The sequence below is a fragment of the Oncorhynchus kisutch genome, linkage group LG7 (genome assembly GCF_002021735.2).
Source record: "Oncorhynchus kisutch isolate 150728-3 linkage group LG7, Okis_V2, whole genome shotgun sequence".
Classification (NCBI taxonomy): Eukaryota; Metazoa; Chordata; class Actinopteri; order Salmoniformes; family Salmonidae; genus Oncorhynchus; species Oncorhynchus kisutch.
The window spans coordinates 53,535,749-53,561,296 of record NC_034180.2 but is presented as its reverse complement, the minus strand read 5'-3'; the positions used below and the strand labels follow the sequence as shown (position 1 = coordinate 53,561,296).

The 25,548-nt window shown below is 43.2% G+C and overlaps 1 protein-coding gene across 4 annotated transcripts in view; it reads right to left on the bottom strand.

Annotated features, from left to right (window-relative positions):
• LOC109882189 (legumain) overlaps positions 1 to 24,925 on the bottom strand; it is a 49,908-nt gene extending 24,983 nt beyond the window's left edge. The window contains exons 1-6 of one of the 4 annotated variants that reach the window (XM_031829333.1): positions 24,560 to 24,925; positions 13,466 to 13,628; positions 10,384 to 10,481; positions 1,126 to 1,207; positions 872 to 954; positions 446 to 521 (exon numbers count right to left, since the gene is read on the bottom strand). In XM_031829333.1, coding sequence (XP_031685193.1) covers positions 446 to 521; positions 872 to 954; positions 1,126 to 1,207; positions 10,384 to 10,481; positions 13,466 to 13,628; positions 24,560 to 24,744 — 687 coding nt within the window. In that variant the 5' untranslated portion in view covers positions 24,745 to 24,925. Of the gene's footprint in view, positions 1 to 445; positions 522 to 871; positions 955 to 1,125; positions 1,208 to 10,383; positions 10,482 to 13,465; positions 13,629 to 15,616; positions 15,738 to 24,559 lie in introns of those variants that run through there. The other 3 variants (XM_020474277.2, XM_031829334.1, XM_031829332.1) reach the window with 3 other exon arrangements.
• Positions 24,926 to 25,548: the final 623 nt, after the last annotated feature.

Sequence of the window (25,548 nt, the reverse complement as noted above, 5' to 3'; positions counted from 1 at the left end):
GGTTTTGTTTACTCCATGTGTAACACTGTCTGTGTCGAACTGCTTTGCTTTATCTTGGCCAGGTCACAATTGTAAATGAGAACTTGTTCTCAACTAGCCAACCTGGTGAAATAATGGTGATATATATATATTTTTTTAAATTATTCAGTCACTCACTCTTTCCCACAAAAAAAACTTACTGCTGAGTGAGAGAACATGACTTTCATTCATCTAGTCTTAAATATGAGATCTTTATGTTAAACTTTTCTGAATGATTGTTTAAAAAATAACTATATATGTCAGCGGTCTATTTCCCAGGGCAGAAATAGATCATTCATCCACATGCAAAGGGACAAGTGTCCCAAACAACACCCTATAAAGCACACTATTTTTTTGACCAGGGCCCTGTGAATAGGGAGGCATTTGTGACAGACCCGATAGCGTTGAGACAAACAGGAAGTGTCACCTCATCATTGGGGAAGGCCAGCAGACCAGGCGCTCCTCGAGCAGAGATGTACACAAACACGTGGTCGTTGGGACCGCTGTCAACAGGAAGAGAAAAATAAAGCCTTCTTTGAACAAAATGTGAACTGAAAGATGACAAAAAAATATATAATTTTTTTTAGAGAACACGAGTAAAGTACAGAAACATTCCCTGAAAAAAAAAATAACAAAAAATAATAAAAAAATTATGAAGATTCTGTCCAGAAAATGTATAACAATACCTTGTTCTAACAAATTATTTTCATATCATTTTAGAATTCTACCTTAATGTTCTGGAATAATTTCTCCCTTGTGTAGACCTTTCTATAATATATTCCAACCCATCCTCCATGCACTCACTCAAATTCCTTTTCTCCATCATTTCTCAATCCTCCCTCTCTTTACTTGCCTCTTCAGTACCTTTCCAGAACCCTGCTTTGTACTGGCAGAGTCACCCTTCAGCACCGCCAGGAAGTTGTCAGGGGTCACAGCCTGCAGGACACAAAACACATTATTAATTAGACAAACACAACACGACATTGTGAACATCACACTATACTGCATGTAAACAGAAGATATATATCTTATCTGTTCCATTTGTATAAACCATTGATTGACACACACACACAGGCATTTGAAACGTTCCATTTTCCTTCCACTCACGTTTCTAGTGTAGTCTTTGGGGACTCCCTTGTAGACGTTTGTTCCATTGGGTCGGTTGATCACCACACCTGGGGTGAGGTTTCTGAAAAACAAAGAGGGTAAATAACCTGAATCAGATACATTCCAGGAGGGAAACACAAGATCTGACAGATCTGTTTTATGACCGTTAAAAAAAACATACAGGACACCACAGGGTTGAATTAAAATACTACGTACTATACACTGACTGTATGAGTTTCTGTGGCTAGGTGCAGACCTAACATAATTGCAAAGTGTGCGTTCTCCGTAAAGCATTTTTGAAATCTGACACAGCGGTTGCATTAAGGAGAAGTTTATCTGTATTTCCATGAAAACATTCGTATAGTTTATCAATGTTTATGATTAGTATTTCTGTCATTTGATGTGGCTCTCTGCACTTTCACCGGATGTTTGTTTGAGACAATGCATTTCTGACTGTAATGCGTCAATGTAAATTTGGATTTTTGGATAGAAATATGAACTTTACCGTACAAAACATACATGTATTGTGTAACATGAAGTCCTATGAGTGTCATCTGATGAAGATCATCAAAGGCTAGTGATTAATTTCATCTATATTTCTGCTTTTTGTGAATCCTCTCTTTGGCTGGAAAAATGTTATTCTGTGAATAGGCACTCACCTAACATAATCGTTTGGTTTGTTTTCGTCCTAAAGCCTTTTTGAAATCGGTCACTGTGGCTGGATTTACAACAAGTGTATCTTTAAAATGGTGTAAAATACATGTATTTTGGAATTTTAATTATGCGTTTTGAATTTGGCGCCCTGCAGTTTCACTGGCTGTTGTCGCGGTGGGATGCTAGCGTCCCACGTACCCTAGAGAGGTTAAGGTCACAATCTATAAGTCAGAAATAGCATTCAAATGAATCACTCACCTTTGATCTTCATCTGGTGACACTCCCAGGTCTCCATGTTAGACAATAAATGTTTGTTTTGTTCGATAATGTCCCTCTTTTTTTTTAAAACCTCCTTTTTGTCCGCGGGTTTTGCCCAGTAATCCACAAAAAACAGAAATATAGATAAAATACACAAGGCGCGGGCATTAATACCAGGATGAAAGGTTTTAAAAAAGTACAATAAAAAGTTAGTAGAAACATGCCAAACGATGTTTAAAATCAATCCTCCGGTTGTTTTTGCCATAAATAATCAATTATATTTCAAATGGACAAAAGCTTCATCAATAGGAAAGGAGAAACAAGAAAGGCGCGTTCACGATCAGGGCGCATGGCTGATGAATGGAAATTTCCACTGGCCAGATTGAAAGTGCTGTATCTCCCTCATTTTTCAGAGTAAAAGCCTGAAACAATGTGTGACAAGAGATGAAAAGAATCTGCCCACTCCATCAAGCAATGGGGACAACAACACAGGACATTCATGGGACCTCATGGAACCATGGACAGCACCTGCAGAAACTGGACAACGGGTGGAAGCAGAGGAGATACCTATCATAGACTTCTCCCAGCTGATGCTTGACATACCCCCTACGCCACCTCCAGTGGTAGAAACAACAACAATGATCCTCGTTAACATATGAGACAGACTTCATATGGAGAATCATCACAGGTAAATTTACTATTGCACTATACTCTTTTTGTTAGACTATAACAATATTAGAAAATTGGCTTAGAAGATTGGATTATTTTGCCTAAAGTACTTATTGGATCACTATCTGAATATGCTTGGTTGAATTTGGTGACCCCGAGACTGAGTCTACGAAAAACAGAGGTCTAAACACCTCTTGAATACAGACGAAGTGGCGGTCACTCAGTGAGACATCAGGTACAGATGTGATTGGCCCTCTATTTCTGAAACTATCTGCCACCATTGTCGCAACCCCTATTACCAGCCTGTTCAACCTCTCTTTCATATCGTCTGAGATCCCCAAGGATTGGAAAGCTGCCGCAGTCATCCCCCTCTTCAAAGGGGGAGACACCCTGGACCCAAACTGTTACAGACCTATATCCATCCTGCCGTGCCTATCTAAGGTCTTCGAAAGCCAAGTCAACAAAACAGGTCACTGACCATCTCGAATCCCACCATACCTTCTCCGCTGTGCAATCTGGTTTCCGAGCCGGTCATGGGTGCACCTCAGCCACACTCAAGGTACTAAACGATATCATAACCGCCATCGATAAAAGACAGTACTGTGCAGCCGTCTTCATCGACCTTGCCAAGGCTTTCGACTCTGTCAATCACCATATTCTTATCGGCAGACTCAGGAGCCTCGGTTTTTCGGATGACTGCCTTCCCTGGTTCACCAATTACTTTGCAGACAGAGTTCAGTGTGTCAAATCGGAGGGCATGCTGTCCGGTCCTCTGGCAGTCTCTATGGGGGTGCCACAGGGTTCAATTCTCGGGCCGACTCTTTTCTCTGTGTATATCAATGATGTTGCTCTTGCTACGGGCGATTCCCTGATCCACCTCTACGCAGACGACACCATTCTATATACTTTCGGCCCGTCTTTGGACACTGTGCTATCTAACCTCCAAACAAGCTTCAATGCCATACAGCACTCCTTCCGTGGCCTCCAACTGCTCTTAAAAGCTAGTAAAACCAAATGCATGCTTTTCAACCGGTCGCTGCCTGCACCCGCATGCCCGACTAGCATCACCACCCTGGATGGTTCCGACCTAGAATATGTGGACGTCTATAAGTACCTAGGTGTCTGGCTAGACTGCAAACTCTCCTTCCAGACTCATATCAAACATCTCCAATCGAAAATCAAATCAAGAGTCGGCTTTCTATTCCGCAACAAAGCCTCCTTCACTCACGCCGCCAAGCTTACCCTAGTAAAACTGACTATCCTACCGATCCTCGACTTCGGCGATGTCATCTGCAAAATGGCTTCCAACACTCTACTCAGCAAACTGGATGCAGTCTATCACAGTGCCATCCGTTTTGTCACTAAAGCACCTTATACCACCCACCACTGCGACTTGTATGCTCTAGTCGGCTGGCCCTCGCTACATATTCGTCGCCAGACCCACTGGCTCCAGGTCATCTACAAGTCCATGCTAGGTAAAGCTCCGCCTTATCTCAGCTCACTGGTCACGATGGCAACACCCATCCGTAGCACACGCTCCAGCAGGTGTATCTCACTGATCATCCCTAAAGCCAACACCTCATTTGGCTGCCTTTCGTTCCAGTACTCTGCTGCCTGTGACTGGAACGAATTGCAAAAATCGCTGAAGTTGGAGACTTTTATCTCCCTCACCAACTTCAAACATCAGCTATCTGAGCAGCTAACCGATCGCTGCAGCTGCACATAGTCTATTGGTAAATAGCCCACCCTTTTCACCTACCTCATCCCCATACTGTTTTTATTTATTTACTTTACTGCTCTTATGCACACCAATATCTCTACCTGTACATGACCATCTGATCATTTATCACTCCAGTGTTAATCTGAAAAATTGTAATTATTTGCCTACCTCCTCATGCCTTTTGCACACATTGTATATAGACTCCCCCTTTGTTTTCTACTGTGTTATTGACTTGTTAATTGTTTACTCCATGTGTAACTCTTTGTTGTCTGCTCACACTGCTATGCTTTATCTTGGCCAGGTCGCAGTTGCAAATGAGAACTTGTTCTCAACTAGCCTACCTGGTTAAATAAAATTTGTCAATACAAGGAAACAGCAAAATACCAGTTACAATATATTGAGTCCATACACAGAGTTGGAAGTGTATTAAGATATTAGAATTCGGAATCTAGCGTCGTAGCTGTGAGAATACCGATTACAGGGAAGTGACCAAGGGGCTGAGCATTTAAGGTAATTGAACTATTTTTGCTATTTAGTCAATATCGTTAGAAGTGTTAACGCATTTAAAGTTTTGCAATATTATCTGGCATAGCTTAAAGCATTAAGGATTGATTGAGCATTATTGTTGTATTGAGAAACTGTAGAACCATTGAATTGTAATGATGTGTATAAGACAAAAAAACAGAGTGACTTAATTAATAAAAGCTTGAAACTTTGACAACTAGGCCAGATTAACGATCTGGAGAGCAAACGCCTTTGACACTCTCACTGAACAGAAAGTGACCCTGGTTATAGGTTAAAGTGATTGCACTAAAGAATATTTCATTGTGTGGACAATAATATATTTTTCAGAGAGTCAAAACATATACCAATACTAGTTTCCGAGTGACTACTAGCTGACGAGCAAAATAACTACTAAGAGTTGTTATTAGGTATTGATATATACACAGGTAAAGATAACTTGAGGGTAAGGAAATATAGGAGGAATCCATAACGCTTAAGAATATTTAGATAGGAGTATATCTATCCAAGGCCTCATACTAGACCGGACAATAAGGGAGTGACAACGTGAAAGAAGGAACAAACCCAACTCACGCAAAGGGCCATTACGAACAAATAGAAGGGTTGGTAGGGCCGCACGGCAAGGCCCTTGTTACACCGCAGTAACTAAAATCCTAAAGTACTCTGCCTAGCCAGAGGACGGGGTAGAGGCTTTTGCTGCAGGTATTGGGCAAAAGTCAGCACCGTGACTAATGCCTAAAGACTGGCCACATGTAGAAGAAGCCATAGAGATGGTGAACTGGGTCCTAAGTCTTTGTATGGTGGATAGGCTTTCAATGGATAAACAGCCTTTCAAAATAATAGCACTTCCTGGTTGGATTTTCCTCGTGTTTTCACCTGCCATAACAGTTCTGTTATACTCACAGACATTATTGTAACAGTTTTGGAAACTTTAGAGTGTTTTCTATCCAAATCTACTAATTATATGCATATCCTATATTCTGGGACTGAGTAGCAGATAGTTTAATTTGGGCATGCTTTTCATCCAAAATTCCGAATGCTGCCCCCTACCCTAGTGAAGTTAAGCAAAGCACTTAACCACAAAACTAGCGTCGGGGTAGTGTACTGTGGCTGATCCGCGCGTGTGGGCTCTGATGGGGTTCACCTTGGGGTCATGATAGGGGCTGAACCAAATGATTGATGTATTATAATAATTGATTATGCTTATGTTGTATTAATAGAAGGGGAAGGGTTATAAGACCCTAGGGTCCTGGACCACAGATTAGCAATATATATATTCATTATAAGGTTTAATACCTTTTCACAGTCCATTTCTAGTCTTTGTCCCTTATAAAGAAACGGTCTGAGAGATGTGTGAGTTATTTGCAGTCAAAACAGGGTGTCTGTGAGAAAGCGCCTCAAGGCTAAAAGAGATTCATAGACACAGAACCCTGCAGGGGTGTGAAAGAGATAAGAAACTAGTCAGACATAACACGATGATGCAACTTGGGGACATTTACTGCTGAGAACTATTTTCTCTCCTGCAAGTTTGTATAACTGCATAAGGTCTCATGAGTAGAAGGTGTTAAGGTAGGCAGTGACATCACTAGGGGTTGACTACAAGCGTATTAAAGCAACTTGGACCCTTTCCTATTATGGCAGAACTTACTCGGAAACTCGGAAACATGCGCGCTATGTTCCCATTGTCAACTACTAGTCTGCAATTGCATTAATAAAAGTTTGATTGATTTTACATAAAGATATTGTCTAATTGCTGATTTCACCAATAAGCCAATGATTGACAAGGAACATACCCCAACAACTCTATGGCAATACACAATAGTACTGTAAAACATGGGTAATTACAAATGCCAGTGGTGATTAGGTTATTAGGTGACAGCTTGGAAAAATCTATAGTCTCCTTATCAAAAACATACAATATCACTTCCTCTATCCTCCAATAACAGGAACCACACTGTCATTTAGTCCAAGAGTTGTTCAATCGAAACCCACCGATACTGAAAACCAGCTTTAACCGAAGCAGCATTTAAATCATTCAGAGTACTTGACAGAGTTAACCAAAGGTTGACCAACATTATGACTTACCAACGACTGATGTTGCTACTAAAACTATTAAACAATTAGAGACATAATGACACAATCATATTTTTCTTAGATCTTAAGCCTCTAACACGGCTTGTGAGTCTCGTGTCTCCCATCTAGGGCCCATAACTCACAGGCCTGGCAAGTCTCGTTTCTCCCATCTATGGCCCATAACTCACAGGCCTTGCAAGTCTCGTGTCTCCCATCTAGGGCCCATAAATCACAGGCCTGGCAAGTCTCGTGTCTCCCATCTAGGGCCCATAACTCACAGGCCTGGCAAGTCTCGTTTCTCCCATCTAGGGCCCATAACTCACAGGCCTTGCAAGTCTCGTGTCTCCCATCTAGGGCCCATAACGCACAGACCTTGCAAGTCTCGTTTCTCCCATCTAGGGCCCATAACTCACAGGCCTGGCGAGAGGAGAGGAGCTAAATGACATCCTTGTGACTTCCACAGCAGCGTCTCACGAGTTCCAAACGGTTTACCCGTGGGCCTGGCCGTCTGCACAACACAGCACGGCGAGGACAGGGTTAGGCCTGTGCATCCACAGATAGGATGATGTACATGCTCTGCCTTAGTCTCAAGAACGTAACTATTGCAGAACAAACTCCTACTAACCATCTAGTGCTGGTGACAGAGGACTGTATGGCTATGGTGATTATAAACTATTAACATGTGTAAATATTTTAATGAACATAACAAGCTTCAACAACCGAGACATAAACTGAACAAGTTCCACAGACATGTGACTAACATAAATTGAATAATGAGTCCCTGAACAAAGGTGGTGGGGGGTCAAAATCAAAAGTAACAGTCAGTATCTGGTGTGGCCACCAGCTGCATTAAGTACTGCATAGCATCTCCTCCTCATGGACTGCACCAGATTTGCCAGTTCTTGCTGTGAGATGTTACCCCACTCTTCCACCAAGGCACCTGCAAGTTCCTGGACATTTCTGGGGGGAATGGCCCTAGCCCTCACCCTCTGATCCAACAGGTCCCAGATGTGCTCAATGGGATTGAGATCTGGGCTCTTCGTGGCCATGGCAGAACACTGACATTCCTGTCTTGCAGGAAATCATGCACAGAACGAGAAGTATGGCTGGTGGCATTGTCATGCTGGAGGGTCATGTCATAATGAGCCTGCAGGAAGGGTACCACATGAGGGAGAAGGATGTCTTCCCTGTAACGCACAGCGTTGAGATTGCCTGCAATGACAACAAGCTCAGTCCGATGATGCTGTGACACACCGCCCCAGACCATGACGGACCCTCCACCTCCAAATCGATCCCGCTCCAGAGTACAGGCCTCGGTGAAACGCTCATTCCTTTGACAATAAACATGAATCCGACCATCACCCCTGGAGACAAAACCGCAACTTGTCAGTGAAGAGCACTTTTTGCCAGTCCTGTCTGGTCCAGCGATGGTGGGTTTGTACCCATAGGCAACGTTGTTACCGGTGATGTCTGGTGAGGACCTGCCTTACAACAGGCCTACAAGCCCTCAGTCCAGCCTCTCTCAGCCTATTGAGGACAGTCTGAGCACTGATGGAGGGATTGTGCGTTCCTGGTGTAACTCGGGCAGTTATTGTTGCCATCTTGTACCTGTCCCGCAGGTGTGATGTTCGGATGTACCGATCCTGTGCAGGTGTTGTTAAACGTGTTCTGCTACTGCGAGGACGATCAGCTGTCCGTCCTGTCTCCCTGTAGCCCTGTCTTAGGCGTCTCACAGTACAGACATTGCAATTTATTGCCCTGGCCGCATCTGTAGTCATCATGCCTCCTTGCAACATGCCTAAGGCACGTTCACGCAGATGAGCAGAGACACTGGGCATCTTTCTTTTGGTGTTTTTCACAGTCAGTAGAAAGGCCTCTTTAGTGTCCTAAGTTTTCTTAACTGTGACCTTAATTGCCTACCGTCTGTAAGCTGTTAGTGTCTTAACGACCGTTCCACAGGTGCATGTTCATTAATTGTTTATGGTTCATTGAACAAAGCATGGGAAACAGTGTTTAAACCCTTTACAATGAAGATCTGTGAAGTTATTTGGATTTTAACCAATTGTCTTTGAAATACAGAGTTTATATGTAGGGCTGGGCGATATGGTAAAGATAACATATCACAATATTTTTCACATTTGACTGTATTTTATGTTGTCTTATAATAACATTTCTAAATGTGCTTTATGAGTAGTGAGACCCTGGGCAACACACACACTATAAGTGATGTCAATGGGTCTTTCTATATTCTGATTGTTTTATACTGTTCAATTCAAATTCAACCAAAAATAATTTTCTGCATTTCCTGCACTAGAGAATTTCCACACTGCCATGTAGGGCTGCACGATATTGGTAAAAACTCTAGGCCTTATCTTTAACCAAATGTTGCATTTGTGATTTGATTTGAGATCAAACCAACTTGGGTGAACTGTTGTAATCAGGAAAATATCATATTAATTCTATATTTAGAATATAAATAATAGTGAGCAATTTGAATACGGTTAACTAGGAATTAGCAGCTAAGACAATTTGGCTAAAACTTGCAGACTGAACACAAGTGTCTTGTGGCCAAACAGATACGCTCCTTGAGTGACAGGGGGTGGGCCTAGATCTGTGGTAAGCGTCATGGCAACTGTGCAGGGGGTGGGCCTAGATCTGTGGTAAGCGTCATGGCAACTGTGCAGGGAGTGGGCCTAGATCTGTGGTAAGCGTCATGGCAACTGTGCAGGGGGTGGGCCTAGATCTGTGGTAAGCGTCATGGCAACTGTGCAGGGGGTGGGCCTAGATCTGTGGTAAGCGTCATGGCAACTGTGCAGGGGGTGGGCCTAGATCTGTGGTAAGCGTCATGGCAACTGTGCAGGGGGTGGGCCTAGATCTGTGGTAAGCGTCATGGCAACTGTGCAGGGGGTGGGCCTAGATCTGTGGTAAGCATCATGGCAACTGTGCAGGGGGTGGGCCTAGATCTGTGGTAAGCGTCATGGCAACTGTGCAGGGGGTGGGCCTAGATCTGTGGTAAGCGTCATGGCAACTGTGCAGGGGGTGGGCCTAGATCTGTGGTAAGCGTCATGGCAAGTGTGTGTAAACATTTTTTTTTAAATGGACGTTACACACGGCATATCACATTTAACAAACCAAACATTAAAATACCATTATAGAAGGTAAAAGCCCAAACCAGTCAATGCATCAGTACCGGTATATAGTAAAATACCGTATACCGCCTAGCCCTAAATTAATGTGATGACAGTCATCCTTTATATCGTTATATATAGGCTTAGATAGTTGATTAAATTATTGTTGATGTCGCCCAACCTTAGGACACAGTTCAGATGGAGAACAGAAATGTCAAGGAAGTGAATACTCACTGCTCATTGGTCGCCAGATCATCATACATCATCACAACAATCTGCTCGTCAGGGATGCCATTCTTGTGGACGATCTGGTACGCATGGCAAGCATCGGCCTAGGAAGAAAAATAAGGTACTGTAAGTCAACAAATGAACTCCATCACATTCTGATAAATGAAAATCAATAAGTGCATCGAGGACTTCGTCCCCACAGTGACTGTACGTACATACCCCAACCAAAAGCCATGGATTACAGGCAACATTCGCACTGAGCTAAAGGGTAGAGCTGCTGCTTTCAAGGTGCGGGACTCTAACCCGGAAGCTTATAAGAAATCCTGCTCTGCCCTCCAACGAACCATCAAACAAGCAAAGCGTCAATACAGGACTAAGACTGAATCTTACTACACCAGCTCTGATGCTCGTCGGATGTGGCAGGGCTTGAAAACCATTACAGACTACAAATGGAAGCACAGCCAAGAGCTGCCCAGTGACACGAGCCTACCAGACAAGCTAAATCCCTCCTATGCTCGTGCCGAGACAAGCAACACTGAGGCATGCATGAGAGCATCAGCTGTTCCCGGACGACTGTGTGATAACGCCCTCCGTAGCCGACATGAGTAAGACCTTTAAACAGGTCAACATTCACAAGGCCGCATATAGAATAACTATCTTCAAAGTAATGACTCGGGACGTCAGGTTTGAAATGAAAGCTTCTTTTAGTAATAATACTTGTTCACGTTACATTTAACAACTTTAGATTCTACAAAACAATAAAAGAAAGTTGCTAGCGAGAGTTAAAATAATCACTTGTATATCACTGGTTCTCTCTACTTCCTGTCGCATGGCATTCTGGAACTTGCAGTCAAAAGAGTAATCCAATGCTAACTAATACAAACAAAAATATGTATGTAGTTCTCTCAATCTCCAACACATGAATTCTAATACAATTACATATGTAAATAACTGTAAAGAAAATATCTGTAGATACAGCTCAATGAATTAACTGTAAACATCAACTCTGTAACCCATTAAAGTTACAACACCGCAGGGCCAGACGGATTACCAGGACGTGTGCTCCGGGCATGTGCTGACCAACTGGCAGGTGTCTTTACTGACATTTTCAACATGTCCCTAATTGAGTCTGTAATACCAACATGTTTCAAGCAGACCACCATAGTCCCTGTGCCCAAGAACAGTAAGGCAACCTGCCTAAATGACTACAGACCCGTAGAACTCACATCCATTGCCGTGGAGTGCTTTGAAAGGCTGGTAATGGCTCACATCAGCACCATTATCCCAGACACCCTAGACCCACTCCAATTTGCATACCGCCCAAACAGATCCACAGATTATGGAATCTCTACTGCACTCCACACTCCCCTTCCCCACCTGGACAAAAGGAACACCTATGTCAGAATGCTGTTCATTGACTACAGCTCAGCGTTCAACACCATAGCTCATCAATAAGCTAAAGACCCTGGGACTAAACACCTCCCTCTGCAACTGGATCCTGGACTTCCTGAAGGGCCGCCCCCAGGTGTTGAGGGTAGGTAGCAACATATCCGCCACGCTGATCCTCAACACTGGAGCCCCTCAGGGGTGTGTGCTCAGTCCCCTCCTGTACTCCCTGTTCACTCATGACTGCATGGCCAGGCCAGGATACCTGGTCGTCTGGTGCCAGGACAACAACCTGCCCTCAACATGATCAAGACAAAGGAGATGATTGTGGACTACAGGAAAAGGAGGACCGAGCACGCCCCCATTCTCATCGATGGGGCTGTAGTGGAGCAGGTTGAGAACTTCAAGTTCCTTGGTGTCCACAACAAACTAGAATGGTCCAAACACACCAAGACAGCCGTGAAGAGGGCACGACAAAACCTATTCCCCCTCAGGAGACTGAAAAGGTTTAGCATGGGTCCTCAGAACCTCAAAAGGTTCTACAGCTGCAACGTCGAGAGCAATGGTTGCATCACTGCCTGGTACGGCAACTGCTCGGCCTCCGACCGCAAGGCACTACAGAGGGTAGTGCGCACGACCTAGTACATCACTGGGGCTAAGCTGCCTGCCATCTAGGACCTCTATACCAGGTGATGTCAGACGAAGGCCCTAAAAATTGTCAAAGACCCCAGCCACCCCAGTCATAGACTGTTCTCTCTGCTACCTCATGGCAAGAGGTACCGGAGTGCCAAGTCTAGGTCAAAAGGCTTCTCAACAGTTTTACCCCCAAGCCATAAGACTCCTGAACAGGTAATCAAATGGCTACCCGGACTATTTGCATTGTGTGCCTCCCCAACCCCCCCAACTCCTCTTTTTACTCTGCTGCTACTCTCTGTTTATCATCTACGCATAGTCAATTTAACTATACCTACATGTACATATTACCTCAATTAGCCAGACTAACCGGTGTCCCCGCACATTAACTCTATACCCACTCCTGTGTTGTCTGTTCACACTGCTATGCTTTATCTTGGCCAGGTCGCAGTTGCAAATGAGAACTTGTTCTCAACTAGCCTACCTGGTTAAATAAAGGTGTTCTCAACTAGCCTACCTGGTTAAATAAAGGTGTTCTCAACTAGCCTACCTGGTTAAATAAAGGTGTTCTCAACTAGCCTACCTGGTTAAATAAAGGTGTTCTCAACTAGCCTACCTGGTTAAATAAAGGTGAAAAAAAAAATATATATATATATATATATATATATATACATACAAATATACCACCTGTATATAGCCTCGCTACTGTTATTTTCATTTCTTTACCTAATAACAATTTTTTTACTTAAAAATTGCAATGTTGGTTAAGGGGCTTGTACAGTAAGCATTTTCACTGTAAGGTCTACAGTGGTTGTATTTCAGTGCACGTGACAAATCAAATTTGATTTGAAATCAACTGAGGAGAGGTGGTGGTGGGGGGGTGGGGGGGCGTTATTGAGTATATTATGTACCTTTTTCTTTCAAGCAACGCTAGAGACAATCCTGTAGTTACATAACAGAGGTCAATGGCAGGTCTGTATTCATAGTCTCAAATAGTAAATATTCAGTCTACTGATGGTGGAAATGTGGTAACAGATTGTACATGTTCTAACTTGAACTTAACACTTGCCTGGTGTCTGTAGTTGTGCCAGCCTTTGGAGCCAGCGACAATCACCACCCAGTTCTTCCCGTTTCCAGAATTCTGTGTGGGGAAAGCATTAGCCACCAGTCCTATACTGAGGCCCAGAAGAGTCAACGTCAACATGATCCTCTCCCAGTGTCCGTCTGTGTTCCTGGAAAAGGATAAATTACATAAAAAAAAAAAGGTGTTATCACTGTGATCACATTCACTGCATATGGACAGGATGTCACGTTGGTTAGCGTGTTCCACTTTCCCCTGATTTCAGGCACCTACACGTTGCTCAAAGTCCTCACCTCTGCTTCAAAAAACACTTAAGTGTCTTCCTACCGGTCGCAGCCACTCAAAAAAATTGCAACTGACCAGCGCAAAACGTGGACACAAGGCCGAGGAGTATGTTTCACATCTCCATGTTACTAACTAAATGTTTAGTTTTAGTCTCCACTGTCCTTACACAGTCAACGATGATACTCACACACATTATTTTGTAAAATACTAGTTAGCTACAGAGCAGTGGATGTTGGAGTGTTCCCCTGGCTATCTGTAAATGATGTCTGAGTGTTGGAATGTTGCCCCTGGCTATCTGTAAATGATGTCTGAGTGTTGGGAGTGTTCCCCTGGCTATCTGTAAATGATGTCTGAGTGTTGGAGTGTTCCCCTGGCTATCTGTAAATGATGTCTGAGTGTTGGAATGTTCCCCTGGCTATCTGTAAATGATGTCTGAGTGTTGGAGTGTACCCCTGGCTATCTGTAAATGATGTCTGAGTGTTGGGAGTGTTCCCCTGGCTATCTGTAAATGATGTCTGAGTGTTGGAGTGTTCCCCTGGCTATCTGTAAATGATGTCTGAGTGTTGGGAGTGTTCCCCTGGCTATCTGTAAATGATGTCTGAGTGTTGGAGTGTTCCCCTGGCTATCTGTAAATGATGTCTGAGTGTTGGAGTGTTCCCCTGGCTATCTGTAAATGATGTCTGAGTGTTGGAGTGTTCCCCTGGCTATCTGTAAATGATGTCTGAGTGTTGGAGTGTTCCCCTGGCTATCTGTAAATGAAGAATGGTGCTGTCTGGTTTGCTAAATATAAGGATTTTGCAATTATTTATACTTGTCCTACTTAAGAATATTTTAGCAATTACATTTACTTTTGAAACTAAAGTATATTTAAAACCAAATACTATTACTCAAGTAGGATTTTACTGGGTGACTCATTTTCTACTAAAAAGGTATCTTTACTTTTACTCAAGACATGCCACCAGGGGTCTTTTCATAGTCCCCAAATCCAGAACAAATTCAAGAAAACGTACAGTATTATATAGAGCCCTTATTACATGGAACTGCCTAGTCAAAGGTTAAATCAAGTAAAAAGCAAGCGTTGTGGTGATTTCAGTAAACAAATAGCGCAAATCAACATCCGGTATAAAGTAACGCTACAAGTTGCAATATTTGAACTGTTGCGGCAAGTCCCGTCTACCGGCTGACGCCCCTAAGCTACCGGCTGACGCCCCTAAGCTACCCTGGGGCGGCAGGGTAGCCTAGTGGTTAGAGCGTTGGACTAGTAACCGGAAGGTTGCAAGGGATGTACTGCTTGGATTCTTTACCTATGATAGAAATAAGCTGAAACTATTTTATGTAATTAATTTCATTATTCTTTTGGCCAAATTTCATATTCACAAATGTAAATTTACAAACAAAACACACCACATTTTCTTGGCTTACAAAAATACATTTAACTGTATTTTAAGACAAATAATCTACTAACAAAAAAACTGTTAGATTTATGAGTGTCTGTATGTCCCTTAAAGTCCTTGTGTAATGTGATATTATACACCCCAATTGTCCTTTGTATGTTATTTATATATACACTTGTGTTCCCACATGTACTTCCTGTATTGATTTGATGTTAATAATAAAATGTTCAAATAAAACACTGACATCCGGTTTTGCCGTCTACCTAGTACCATCTAAAAGCATCATACGTGCTGTTGATCCTATGGCTGCCAACAAACATTTCTAGCTAAATTAGCTGTTACCTACTTCATCATTTTCAAAGCACAGGTCTAGCTACAAGTAGCACATTATATCACTGTAAATTCTCTAAAGTTAGCTATATTTTGAGGTGCCATAGAAAATTAAAAAACGTTTGATTACCTTTTTTTTATTTTTTTTTACCTTTTTGTTGTCATCAGGAAGACTCCAAAAACGTGTGTAGCTGGGACATGCTAGGAGACAGGACTTTTATACACATGTTGGAGATGGGGAAAACATGAGGGTTTTGGCCGAAAGCCAATCAGACTGCGCCAAGAGGGGGGGGGGGGGGGGGGGGGGCGATGACCGTAAACACGATTCAAAGAAATGTGTTTTTCTCTTTCTTTGATGAAATGTGTTTTTCTCTTTCTTTGATGAAATCAGCGTCTTTGAAAGTACTGTCTTTACTGTTTAAACAAACAATAGGACATTTTGTGTTAAATCTAGCTTTCCTATATTAGGTTATACTGTACTAACAATTTGGACAAAGGTTGATTTTGATTTCATTTTACGAGGAAGACACTTATTATACGATGTGTTATATGTATGCATAGAGAAAACAGTAATGCTAACATGTATGTTTGAATAACTACAAAGGGGTGGTTATTTTAGTCACTGATGTGTGTTATACTGTAAGTCACCTAAATAACACTGATGTGTGTTATACTGTAAGTCACCTAAATAACACTGATGTGTGTTATACTGTAAGTCACCTAAATAACACTGATGTGTGTTATACTGTAAGTCACCTAAATAACACTGATGTGTGTTATACTGTAAGTCACCTAAATAACACTGATGTGTGTTATACTGTAAGTCACCTAAATAACACTGATGTGTGTTATACTGTAAGTCACCTAAATAACACTGATGTGTGTTATACTGTAAGTCACCTAAATAACACTGATGTGTGTTATACTGTAAGTCACCTAAATAACACTGATGTGTGTTATACTGTAAGTCACCTAAATAACACTGATGTGTGTTATACTGTAAGTCACCTAAATAACACTGATGTGTGTTATACTGTAAGTCACCTAAATAACACTGATGTGCACAATATATACAAATATGATGCACTTCACTTGTCTCTCCATACACTCCCATATTGGCACCGTCTTGTGACCCATTTCTATGAAAAACATTTATTTTATTGGACTGCTCAGCAGAAATTGTACAGCGACATCCTGAACACCATAGATACCTCGTGACTAGTTTTAGTAGAGCATCCAACCCACTCAGTTCAGCACCCCTGTGTACTATGGAACTAGGGTGATATGTTCCTGGATTTATACTGTTCTCGATGGCTCTCCATCATTAGGGGCGGCAGGGTAGCCTAGTGGTTAGAATGTAGAGGAGGTAGGGTAGCCTAGTGGTTAGAGTGTAGAGGAGGTAGGGTAGCCTAGTGGTTAGAGTGTAGAGGCGGCAGGGTAGCCTAGTGGTTAGAGTGTAGAGGAGGTAGGGTAGCCTAGTGTTTAGAGTGTAGAGGAGGTAGGGTAGCCTAGCGGTTAGAGTGTAGAGGAGGTAGGGTAGCCTAGTGGTTAGAGTGTAGAGGAGGTAGGGTAGCCTAGTGGTTAGAGTGTAGAGGAGGTAGGGTAGCCTAGTGGTTAGAGTGTAGAGGCGGCAGGGTAGCCTAGTGGTTAGAGTGTAGAGGAGGATAGGGTAGCCTAGTGGTTAGAATGTAGAGGAGGTAGGGTAGCCTAGTGGTTAGAGTGTAGAGGAGGTAGGGTAGCCTAGTGGTTAGAGTGTAGAGGCGGCAGGGTAGCCTAGTGGTTAGAGTGTAGAGGAGGATAGGGTAGCCTAGTGGTTAGAGTGTAGAGGAGGTAGGGTAGCCTAGTGGTTAGAGTGTAGAGGAGGTAGGGTAGCCTAGTGGTTAGAGTATAGAGGAGGCAGGGTAGCCTAGTGTTTAGAGTGTAGAGGAGGTAGGGTAGCCTAGCGGTTAGAGTGTAGAGGAGGTAGGGTAGCCTAGCGGTTAGAGTGTAGAGGAGGTAGGGTAGCCTAGCGGTTAGAGTGTAGAGGAGGTAGGGTAGCCTAGTGGTTAGAGTGTAGAGGAGGTAGGGTAGCCTAGTGGTTAGAGTGTGGAGGAGGTAGGGTAGCCTAGCGGTTAGAGTGTAGAGGAAATAGGGTAGCCTAGCGGTTAGAGTGTAGAGGAGGTAGGGTAGCCTAGCGGTTAGAGTGTAGAGGAGGTAGGGTAGCCTAGCGGTTAGAGTGTAGAGGAGGTAGGGTAGCCTAGCGGTTAGAGTGTAGAGGAGGTAGGGTAGCCTAGCGGTTAGAGTGTAGAGGAGGTAGGGTAGCCTAGCGGTTAGAGTGTAGAGGAGGTAGGGTAGCCTAGTGGTTAGAGTGTAGAGGAGGTAGGGTAGCCTAGTGGTTAGAGTGTAGAGGAGGTAGGGTAGCCTAGCGGTTAGAGTGTGGAGGAGGTAGGGTAGCCTAGCGGTTAGAGTGTAGAGGAGGTAGGGTAGCCTAGCGGTTAGAGTGTAGAGGAGGCAGGGTAGCCTAGCGGTTAGAGTGTAGAGGAGATAGGGTAGCCTAGCGGTTAGAGTGTAGAGGAGGTAGGGTAGCCTAGCGGTTAGAGTGTAGAGGAGGTAGGGTAGCCTAGTGGTTAGAGTGTAGAGGAGGTAGGGTAGCCTAGCGGTTAGAGTGTAGAGGAGGTAGGGTAGCCTAGCGGTTAGAGTGTAGAGGAGGTAGGGTAGCCTAGCGGTTAGAGTGTAGAGGAGGTAGGGTAGCCTAGCGGTTAGAGTGTAGAGGAGGTAGGGTAGCCTAGCGGTTAGAGTGTAGAGGAGGTAGGGTAGCCTAGCGGTTAGAGTGTAGAGGAGGTAGGGTAGCCTAGTGGTTAGAGTGTAGAGGAGGTAGGGTAGCCTAGTGGTTAGAGTGTTGGACTAGTAACCGCAAGGTTGCAAGTTCGAATCCCCGAGCTGACAAGGTACAAATCTGTCGTTCTGAACAAGGCAGTTAACCCACTGTTCCTAGACCAGTTAACCCGCTGTTCCCAGGCCGTCATTGAAAATAAGAATTTGTTCTTTAACTGACTTGCCTGGTTAAACAAAGGAAATGTAAAAACTACTGCAGTGTCCCTGGTCTGGACAAACTACTGCAGATGTCCCTGGTCTGGACAAACTACTGCAGTGTCCCTGGTCTAGACAAACTACTGCAGTGTCCCTGGTCTAGACAAACTACTGCAGTGTCCCTGGTCTGGACAAACTACTGCAGATGTCCCTGGTCTGGACAAACTACTGCAGATGTCCCTGGTCTAGACAAACTACTGCAGTGTCATGAGGAAACCCTTTCCAATACACTTTAAAATCACTATTATTTGTATTTTCTTCCCCCTCCCCCTCGATAGTAAATTGATATAAATTATTATAAATTATATAAATTAATACATTATAAATTATATAAATTAATAAATTATAAATTATTATAAATTGATAAATTGATAGTAAATCGATAGTAAATTGTTCCTTTGTATATCTCTTTGTATATATCTTATATATTTATATATTATATATATTTAATATATATTTGTATATATCTTTTTATATCTGATTCCAAGAACACAGGATGAGATGTTACTATCCTTTGTGCAAGCACTTCCAAGAGTTCATGAACAGTGAGGGTGGTGAAATTTGGGGAGCGCATCGTCAGTAGTGTACCTTTTGGTTCCTAGGGTGTTTCGGCCTTTCACACTATACACCCTCCCCCAAAGGCGGCCAGCGACAGGGTGATCAATCCTACGCTTGCGTCCCATTCCCAATTAGTCATAGGAGTTGCCTTGTTGTTGATAGCCAACATCCCATGGGATGAATAATATATAACTGAATAATAGTTTGTATGTTTATGACTGAAATGTTTTAAAAAACATATTTGTAAAAAAATGCATACGCCATTTTTTAAAGTTGCACATAAATTGATACCAATAGGTTTCCATCCAATTGACGACAACTGATATAAAATCAGCATAATTTTTTTTTTTAAATTCTCAAAAGTTTTGCGTTTCTTTTTCCTTAATAACAAATCAATACAGGAAGTACATGTTTGAACACAAGAGTATATAAATAACATACAAAGGACAATTGGGGGGTAAAATATCACATTACACACAGACCTTAAGGGACATACAGACACTTATAATTCTAACAGTATTTAATTGTCTTAAAATACAGTTCAATTTATTTTTGTAAGGTAAGAAAATGTGGCGTTTCATTTGTAAATTTACATTTGTGAATATGGAATTTGGCCAAAAGAATAATTAAATTAATTACATAAAATTGTTTCAGCTTATTTCTATCATAGGTAAAGAATCCAAGCAGTACATCCCTCCACAGTAGTGTAAAATCTTCATTAATGTGCTCAATTATAAATCTACTTATGTCTTGCCACAGTTTTCTTACATGCATACAATGCCAAAAAAGATGCAACACTGTTTCTGAGTGGTCATTACAAAAAGGAGCAATTTGAGTTGATGTTTTCCTTAAACTTCTTCATATAGTGGTTGGCAGGACAATAACAAGTAGATATATGCGTGTCAACATCCAAACGTTTTTCCAACAGATATTATGAATACATCTGTTCCAATAAGGCATGACAACATCCTGCTGAAACAAGGTCCATATCGCTCTGCTGTTCAATGGACCAAAAGAGAAACAAATCTTTCCTACTGATGAGTCAACAGGGTCAATAGAAGGTAGGCTCTGAGGGTCAGGTCTTGACACGTTCCTGAAAAATACAGCAATGTGTATTTGTATGAATGGCATCTAAAAACAATTGCAACATCTTTAGGTGTTACAGGGACCTTGTAAAGTGATACGAATTCCTTATAACTGAGTAAAAGACCCTCTGCATTTACCAGTTGGCTCACCAATAGGATATTATTTCAGAACCAATATTCTAAAAACAAAGAAGTATTTTTAATACAATATGTCCCGATTATTCCATATATAATATCTGTGTGGAGAAAATTATGTTTATAAATGAAGGACCATGACAAGAAAACCTGCCGATGAAAAGCTACCGATGAAAAGCAGAACGTTTCCTGGATGGCAGGCAGCTTAGCCCCAGTGATGTGGGCCCTACGCACTACCCTCTGTAGTGCCTTGCGGTCAGAGGCCGAGCAGTTGCCGTACCAGGCAGTGATGCAACCAGTCAGGATGCTCTCGACGTTGCAGCTGTAGAACCTTTTGAGGATCTGAGGACCCATGCCAAATATTTTCAGTTTCCTAAGGGGGAATAGGTTTTGTCGTGCCCTCTTCACGGCTGTCTTGATGTGTTTGGACCATTCTAGTTTGTTGTTGATGTGAACACCAAGGAACTTGAAGCTCTCAACCTGCTCCACTACAGCCCCATCAATGAGAATGGGGGCGTGCTCGGTCCTCCTTTTCCTGTAGTCCACAATCATCTCATTTGTCTTGATCACATTGAGGGAGAGGTTGTTGTCCTGGCACCAGACGACCAGGTATCTGACCTCCTCCATATAGGCTGTCTCATCGTTGTTGTTGATCAGGCCTACCACTGTTGTCGTCAGCAAACTTAATGATGGCGTTTGAGTCGTGCCTGGCCATGCAGTCATGAGTGAACAGGGAGTACAGGAGGGGACTGAGCACACACCCCTGAGGGGCTCCAGTGTTGAGGATCAGCGTGGCGGATATGTTGCTACCTACCCTCAACACCTGGGGGCGGCCCTTCAGGAAGTCCAGGATCCAGTTGCAGAGGGAGGTGTTTAGTCCCAGGGTCCTTAACTTAGTGATGAGCTTTGAGGGCACTATGGTGTTGAACTCTGAGCTGTAGTCAATGAATAGCATTCTGACATAGGTGTTCCTTTTGTCCAGGTGGGGAAGGACAGTGCAGTAGAGATTGCATCATCTGTGGATCTGTTAGGGCGGTATGCAAATTGGAGTGGGTCTAGGGTTTCTGGGATGATGGTGTTGATGTGAGCCATGACCAGCCTTTCAAAGCACTCCACGGCAATGGATGTGAGAGCTACAGGTCTGTAGTCATTTAGGCAGGTTGCCTTACTGTTCTTGTGCACCGGGACTATGGTGGTCTGCTTGAAACATGTTGGTATTACAGACTCAATCAGGGACATGTTGAAAATGTCAGTAAAGACACCTGCCAGTTGGTCAGCACATGCCCGGAGCACACGTCCTGGTAATCCGTCTGGCCCTGCGGTGTTGTAACTTTAATGGGTTACAGAGTTGATGTTTACAGTTAATTCATTGAGCTGTATCTACAGATATTTTCTTTACAGTTATTTACATATGTAATTGTATTAGAATTCATGTGTTGGAGATTGAGAGAACTACATACATATTTTTGTTTGTATTAGTTAGCATTGGATTACTCTTTTGACTGCAAGTTCCAGAATGCCATGCGACAGGAAGTAGAGAGAACCAGTGATATACAAGTGATTATTTTAACTCTCGCTAGTAACTTTCTTTTATTGTTTTGTAGAATCTAAAGTTGTTAAATGTAACGTGAACAAGTATTATTACTAAAATAAGCTTTCATTTCAAACCTGACGTCCTTAGTCATTACTTTGTAGATCGTTATACTATATTTTGGTGGCGAAACCCGGGAAAAGTATGAGCTGCAACGAAGATCGTAGGGATGAAGTGGCTGAAATGGCTGAGGAGGAACGTCGGCATGAAGCAGAAAGAATGAGACGAAAGCGGGGTACCATTCGAGGCGCCACAACGCGGATTTTGAATCAGATTGACGTGGAAATAACCCAGTCAAATCCGGATAGCGAACACTTGAGTACATTGTTGGAATTGATTTCAGTTTAGGAGGACAGCTTGTTTGAACTTGATCGTGGAATTGAACAGTTAACGCCATTGGACCGATTGGAGGCAGAGATTGCGGAGGATTACAAAGAGCCCGTTATCATGCTGAAGAGCCGTGCACAACGAGTGAAAGAAAAAACAGGACGTCAATCCACTACCAGCACGGGTGAGTGACGCTAAGTTGATTATTGAGAAATGGAGATGTCAGTATGTGGCAGGAGTTTTGGAGCCAGTATGAGACTGCTATTCACAACGATTCATTGTGTAATAAAGAGAAGTTTACCTATCTGAAAACACATCTCACTGGACCAGCTGCAAAGGCAGTAGCAGGACTGATGTTAACAGACCGTAACTATGATGATGCAATCGCTCTACTCAAGAGCATATTTGGAAGGAAAGATCTTGTGATTAGTGCTCATATGTCAAAGCTGCTGAATCTCACACCTGTGAAGAAATCCTCTGATCTAAATGCATTGAGGCAGCTATATGATTCATGTGAAATTCAGATTAGGAGCCTGGAATCACTGGGTGTAGTGTCAGAAACCTATGGAAGCCTATACTATTCCCAATCTTACTGCAGATGATTCCAGAGGACATAGCTCTTGACTATAGTCGTCAGAGGGGAGTAGATGATGAATGGAAAGTGTCTGAGATCGTCAGTTTCCTACAGAAAGAGGGTCAGAGCAGGGAGAGAGCGCTACAAATGACAAGATCATACAACCAACAGAAAGAGGGTCAGAGCAGGGAGAGAGCGCTACAAATGACAAGATCATACAACCAACAGAAAGAGGTTCAGAGCAGGGAGAGAGCGCATACAACCAACAGAAAGAGAGCAAACCATGGAACCAGTCATGCTTCTCCAATGAAATGAAACCAAAAAGACCCAGCATGCCCTCTGCTGCAGCACTGCATACAGCCAGCCAGAAGGAACAACAAACGTGTCTATTCTGTGACAGTGCAGACCACAAATCACAAAACTGCCCTGACTACAATATTGCTACACGCAACGAGACACTAAAGAACATGGGAAGATGCTTTGTATGTTTAGGACAGAGACACATAGCACAATTCTGTAAAGTCAAAGATGCAACATGTGCAACATGTGGAAGCAGACATCACATTGCGGTGTGTACCAGTAAGAGGAGTGAGGTGCAACCCCCTACTGTTTCTGTAGATGCTGTTGTTTCCTCAGTTATTCTCCATTCAGTGAAGATGAAACCAGATGGACAGAACACTGTGTTGCTACAAACGGCAAAGACATGGGTAGAAGGCCCATCGGGCAGGAAGATAGCTCGTTGCTTACTAGATGGAGGCAGTCAGAGAAGCTTCATACATGAAAACCTTGTGAAGGGCTTGAAGCTACCAGTAATCAGACAAGAGGCACTCACTCTTCACACGTTTCAAATCAAATGTATTTATATAGCCCTTCGCACATCAGCTGATGTCTCAAAGTGCTGTACAGAAACCCAGCCTAAAACCCCAAACAGCAAGCAATGCAGGTGTAGAAGCACGTTTGCCTCCTCTTCTCCAGCAACATCCCAACGCAACACAGTGAAAGTCATCTTGGAGAACATCTGGGACAAACAGCAGAGACTAGAGATAGAGGCGATTGAAACCCCACAAGTGTGCACAGCTGTGATGAAGGTTTCTGGTGAACGGATTCAGTATGAGCTCAGTAAAAGGGGACTGCAGCTCGCAGACTTTCCAGGAGATGACAATGATCCTGAACTCTCTGTCCTGATAGGAGCAGACTACTACTGGCAGATAGTATCATGCAGAGTGTAGCGACTGACGGAGACGCTAGTTGCTTTAGAGAGCACCTTTGGATGGTCGGTGCAGAGACCCGTGTCCATGTCAAGTGTCGCCGAGGCAACCTGCATGTTCATCCCACTTGATGAAGACACACTAGTATCCAAACAACTGCATGCATTCTGGGAGCTTGAGTCTCTGGGTATTCTAAGCGAGAAAACACAGAACCCAGAGGAAACCGAGGCTCTACAAAGGTTCGAGGAAACACAGAACCCAGAGGAAACCGAGGCTCTACAAAGGTGGAAACAACCACCTTCAAAAGATGGACGATACCACGTGGAGTTGCCATGGAAACGAGAAATGCCAGAACTCCAAGACAACTACAGAATCACCAAGAAACGGTTTTGAAGGTCTGAAGAAAAAGACGTGACGTTGTACAGCAGATCCAATGAAGTGGTAGAGGACTACTTACAACAGGATATGGCAGAGGACGTGCCCAAGGACAACTCATCAAGCGCAGACAGCGTAAAATGCTACTTACCTCACCATGCAGTACTCCGAGAAGATAAGGTGACAACAAAACAGAGTGGTGTTTGATGCCTCGTCCCATGAAGATGGCTGTCCATCCCTCAATGACTGTCTACTCACAGGACCGAACCTGAATCCGGATCTGCTCAGCGTTCTGATAAGGTTCAGACTACATGAGATCGCATTCATGGCAGACATCAAGAAAGCTTTCCTGCAGATATCCCTAGCAGAGAGAGACAGAGACGCTGTGAGATTTCTATGGCTCACTGGCCCACCAAGGGGAGAAAATGAAGACTAGCTACGTGTGCTGAGGATGAAAAGAGTGGTATTTGGAGCTTCGCCAAGTCCATTCTTGCTGGCAGCTACAACCAGGAAGCACCTGAAACAATATGAAACAGAACAACCAGAAGTTAGAGTGACTCTCTCAGTATCTCTATATGTAGATGACTTCATTGCAAGTTCACTCAATGTTGAAGAGGCTTACCTTGTGACAACAACTGCAAAGCGAATGCTGTTGATTGCAGGCATGGACCTCTGCAAGTGAATGACCAACTCTCCGGAATTGAAAACAAAATGGGAGGAGAGTACGACAACTGACCACCTGTTGATGCTAGAAACACAAGGATTAGTGCTGAAGGTTTTAGGTTTAGTATGGAGGCTGGAAACGGATGACTTTGTGTTTGACCTCAGGCCACTACTGAGCATTCTAAGGCAAAAGGAAAACACAAAGAGAAGTGTTCTGCAGTCGTCTGCACGTATCTTCGACCCTCTTGGTTTCTTAACTCCCTTCACCATCAGGATCAAGTGCATGTTCCAGGAAATGTGGGAGAGGGGACTCAGCTGGAACGAAGAATTACCACCTGATCTGACACGAGAATGGCAACAGTGGTGTTCAGACCTACCCCAGTTACACCAGCTTGGCTGTGCTTCCATTTGTAGTCTGTAATGGTTTTCAAGCCCTGCCACATCCGACGAGCATCAGAGCTGGTGTAGTATGATTCA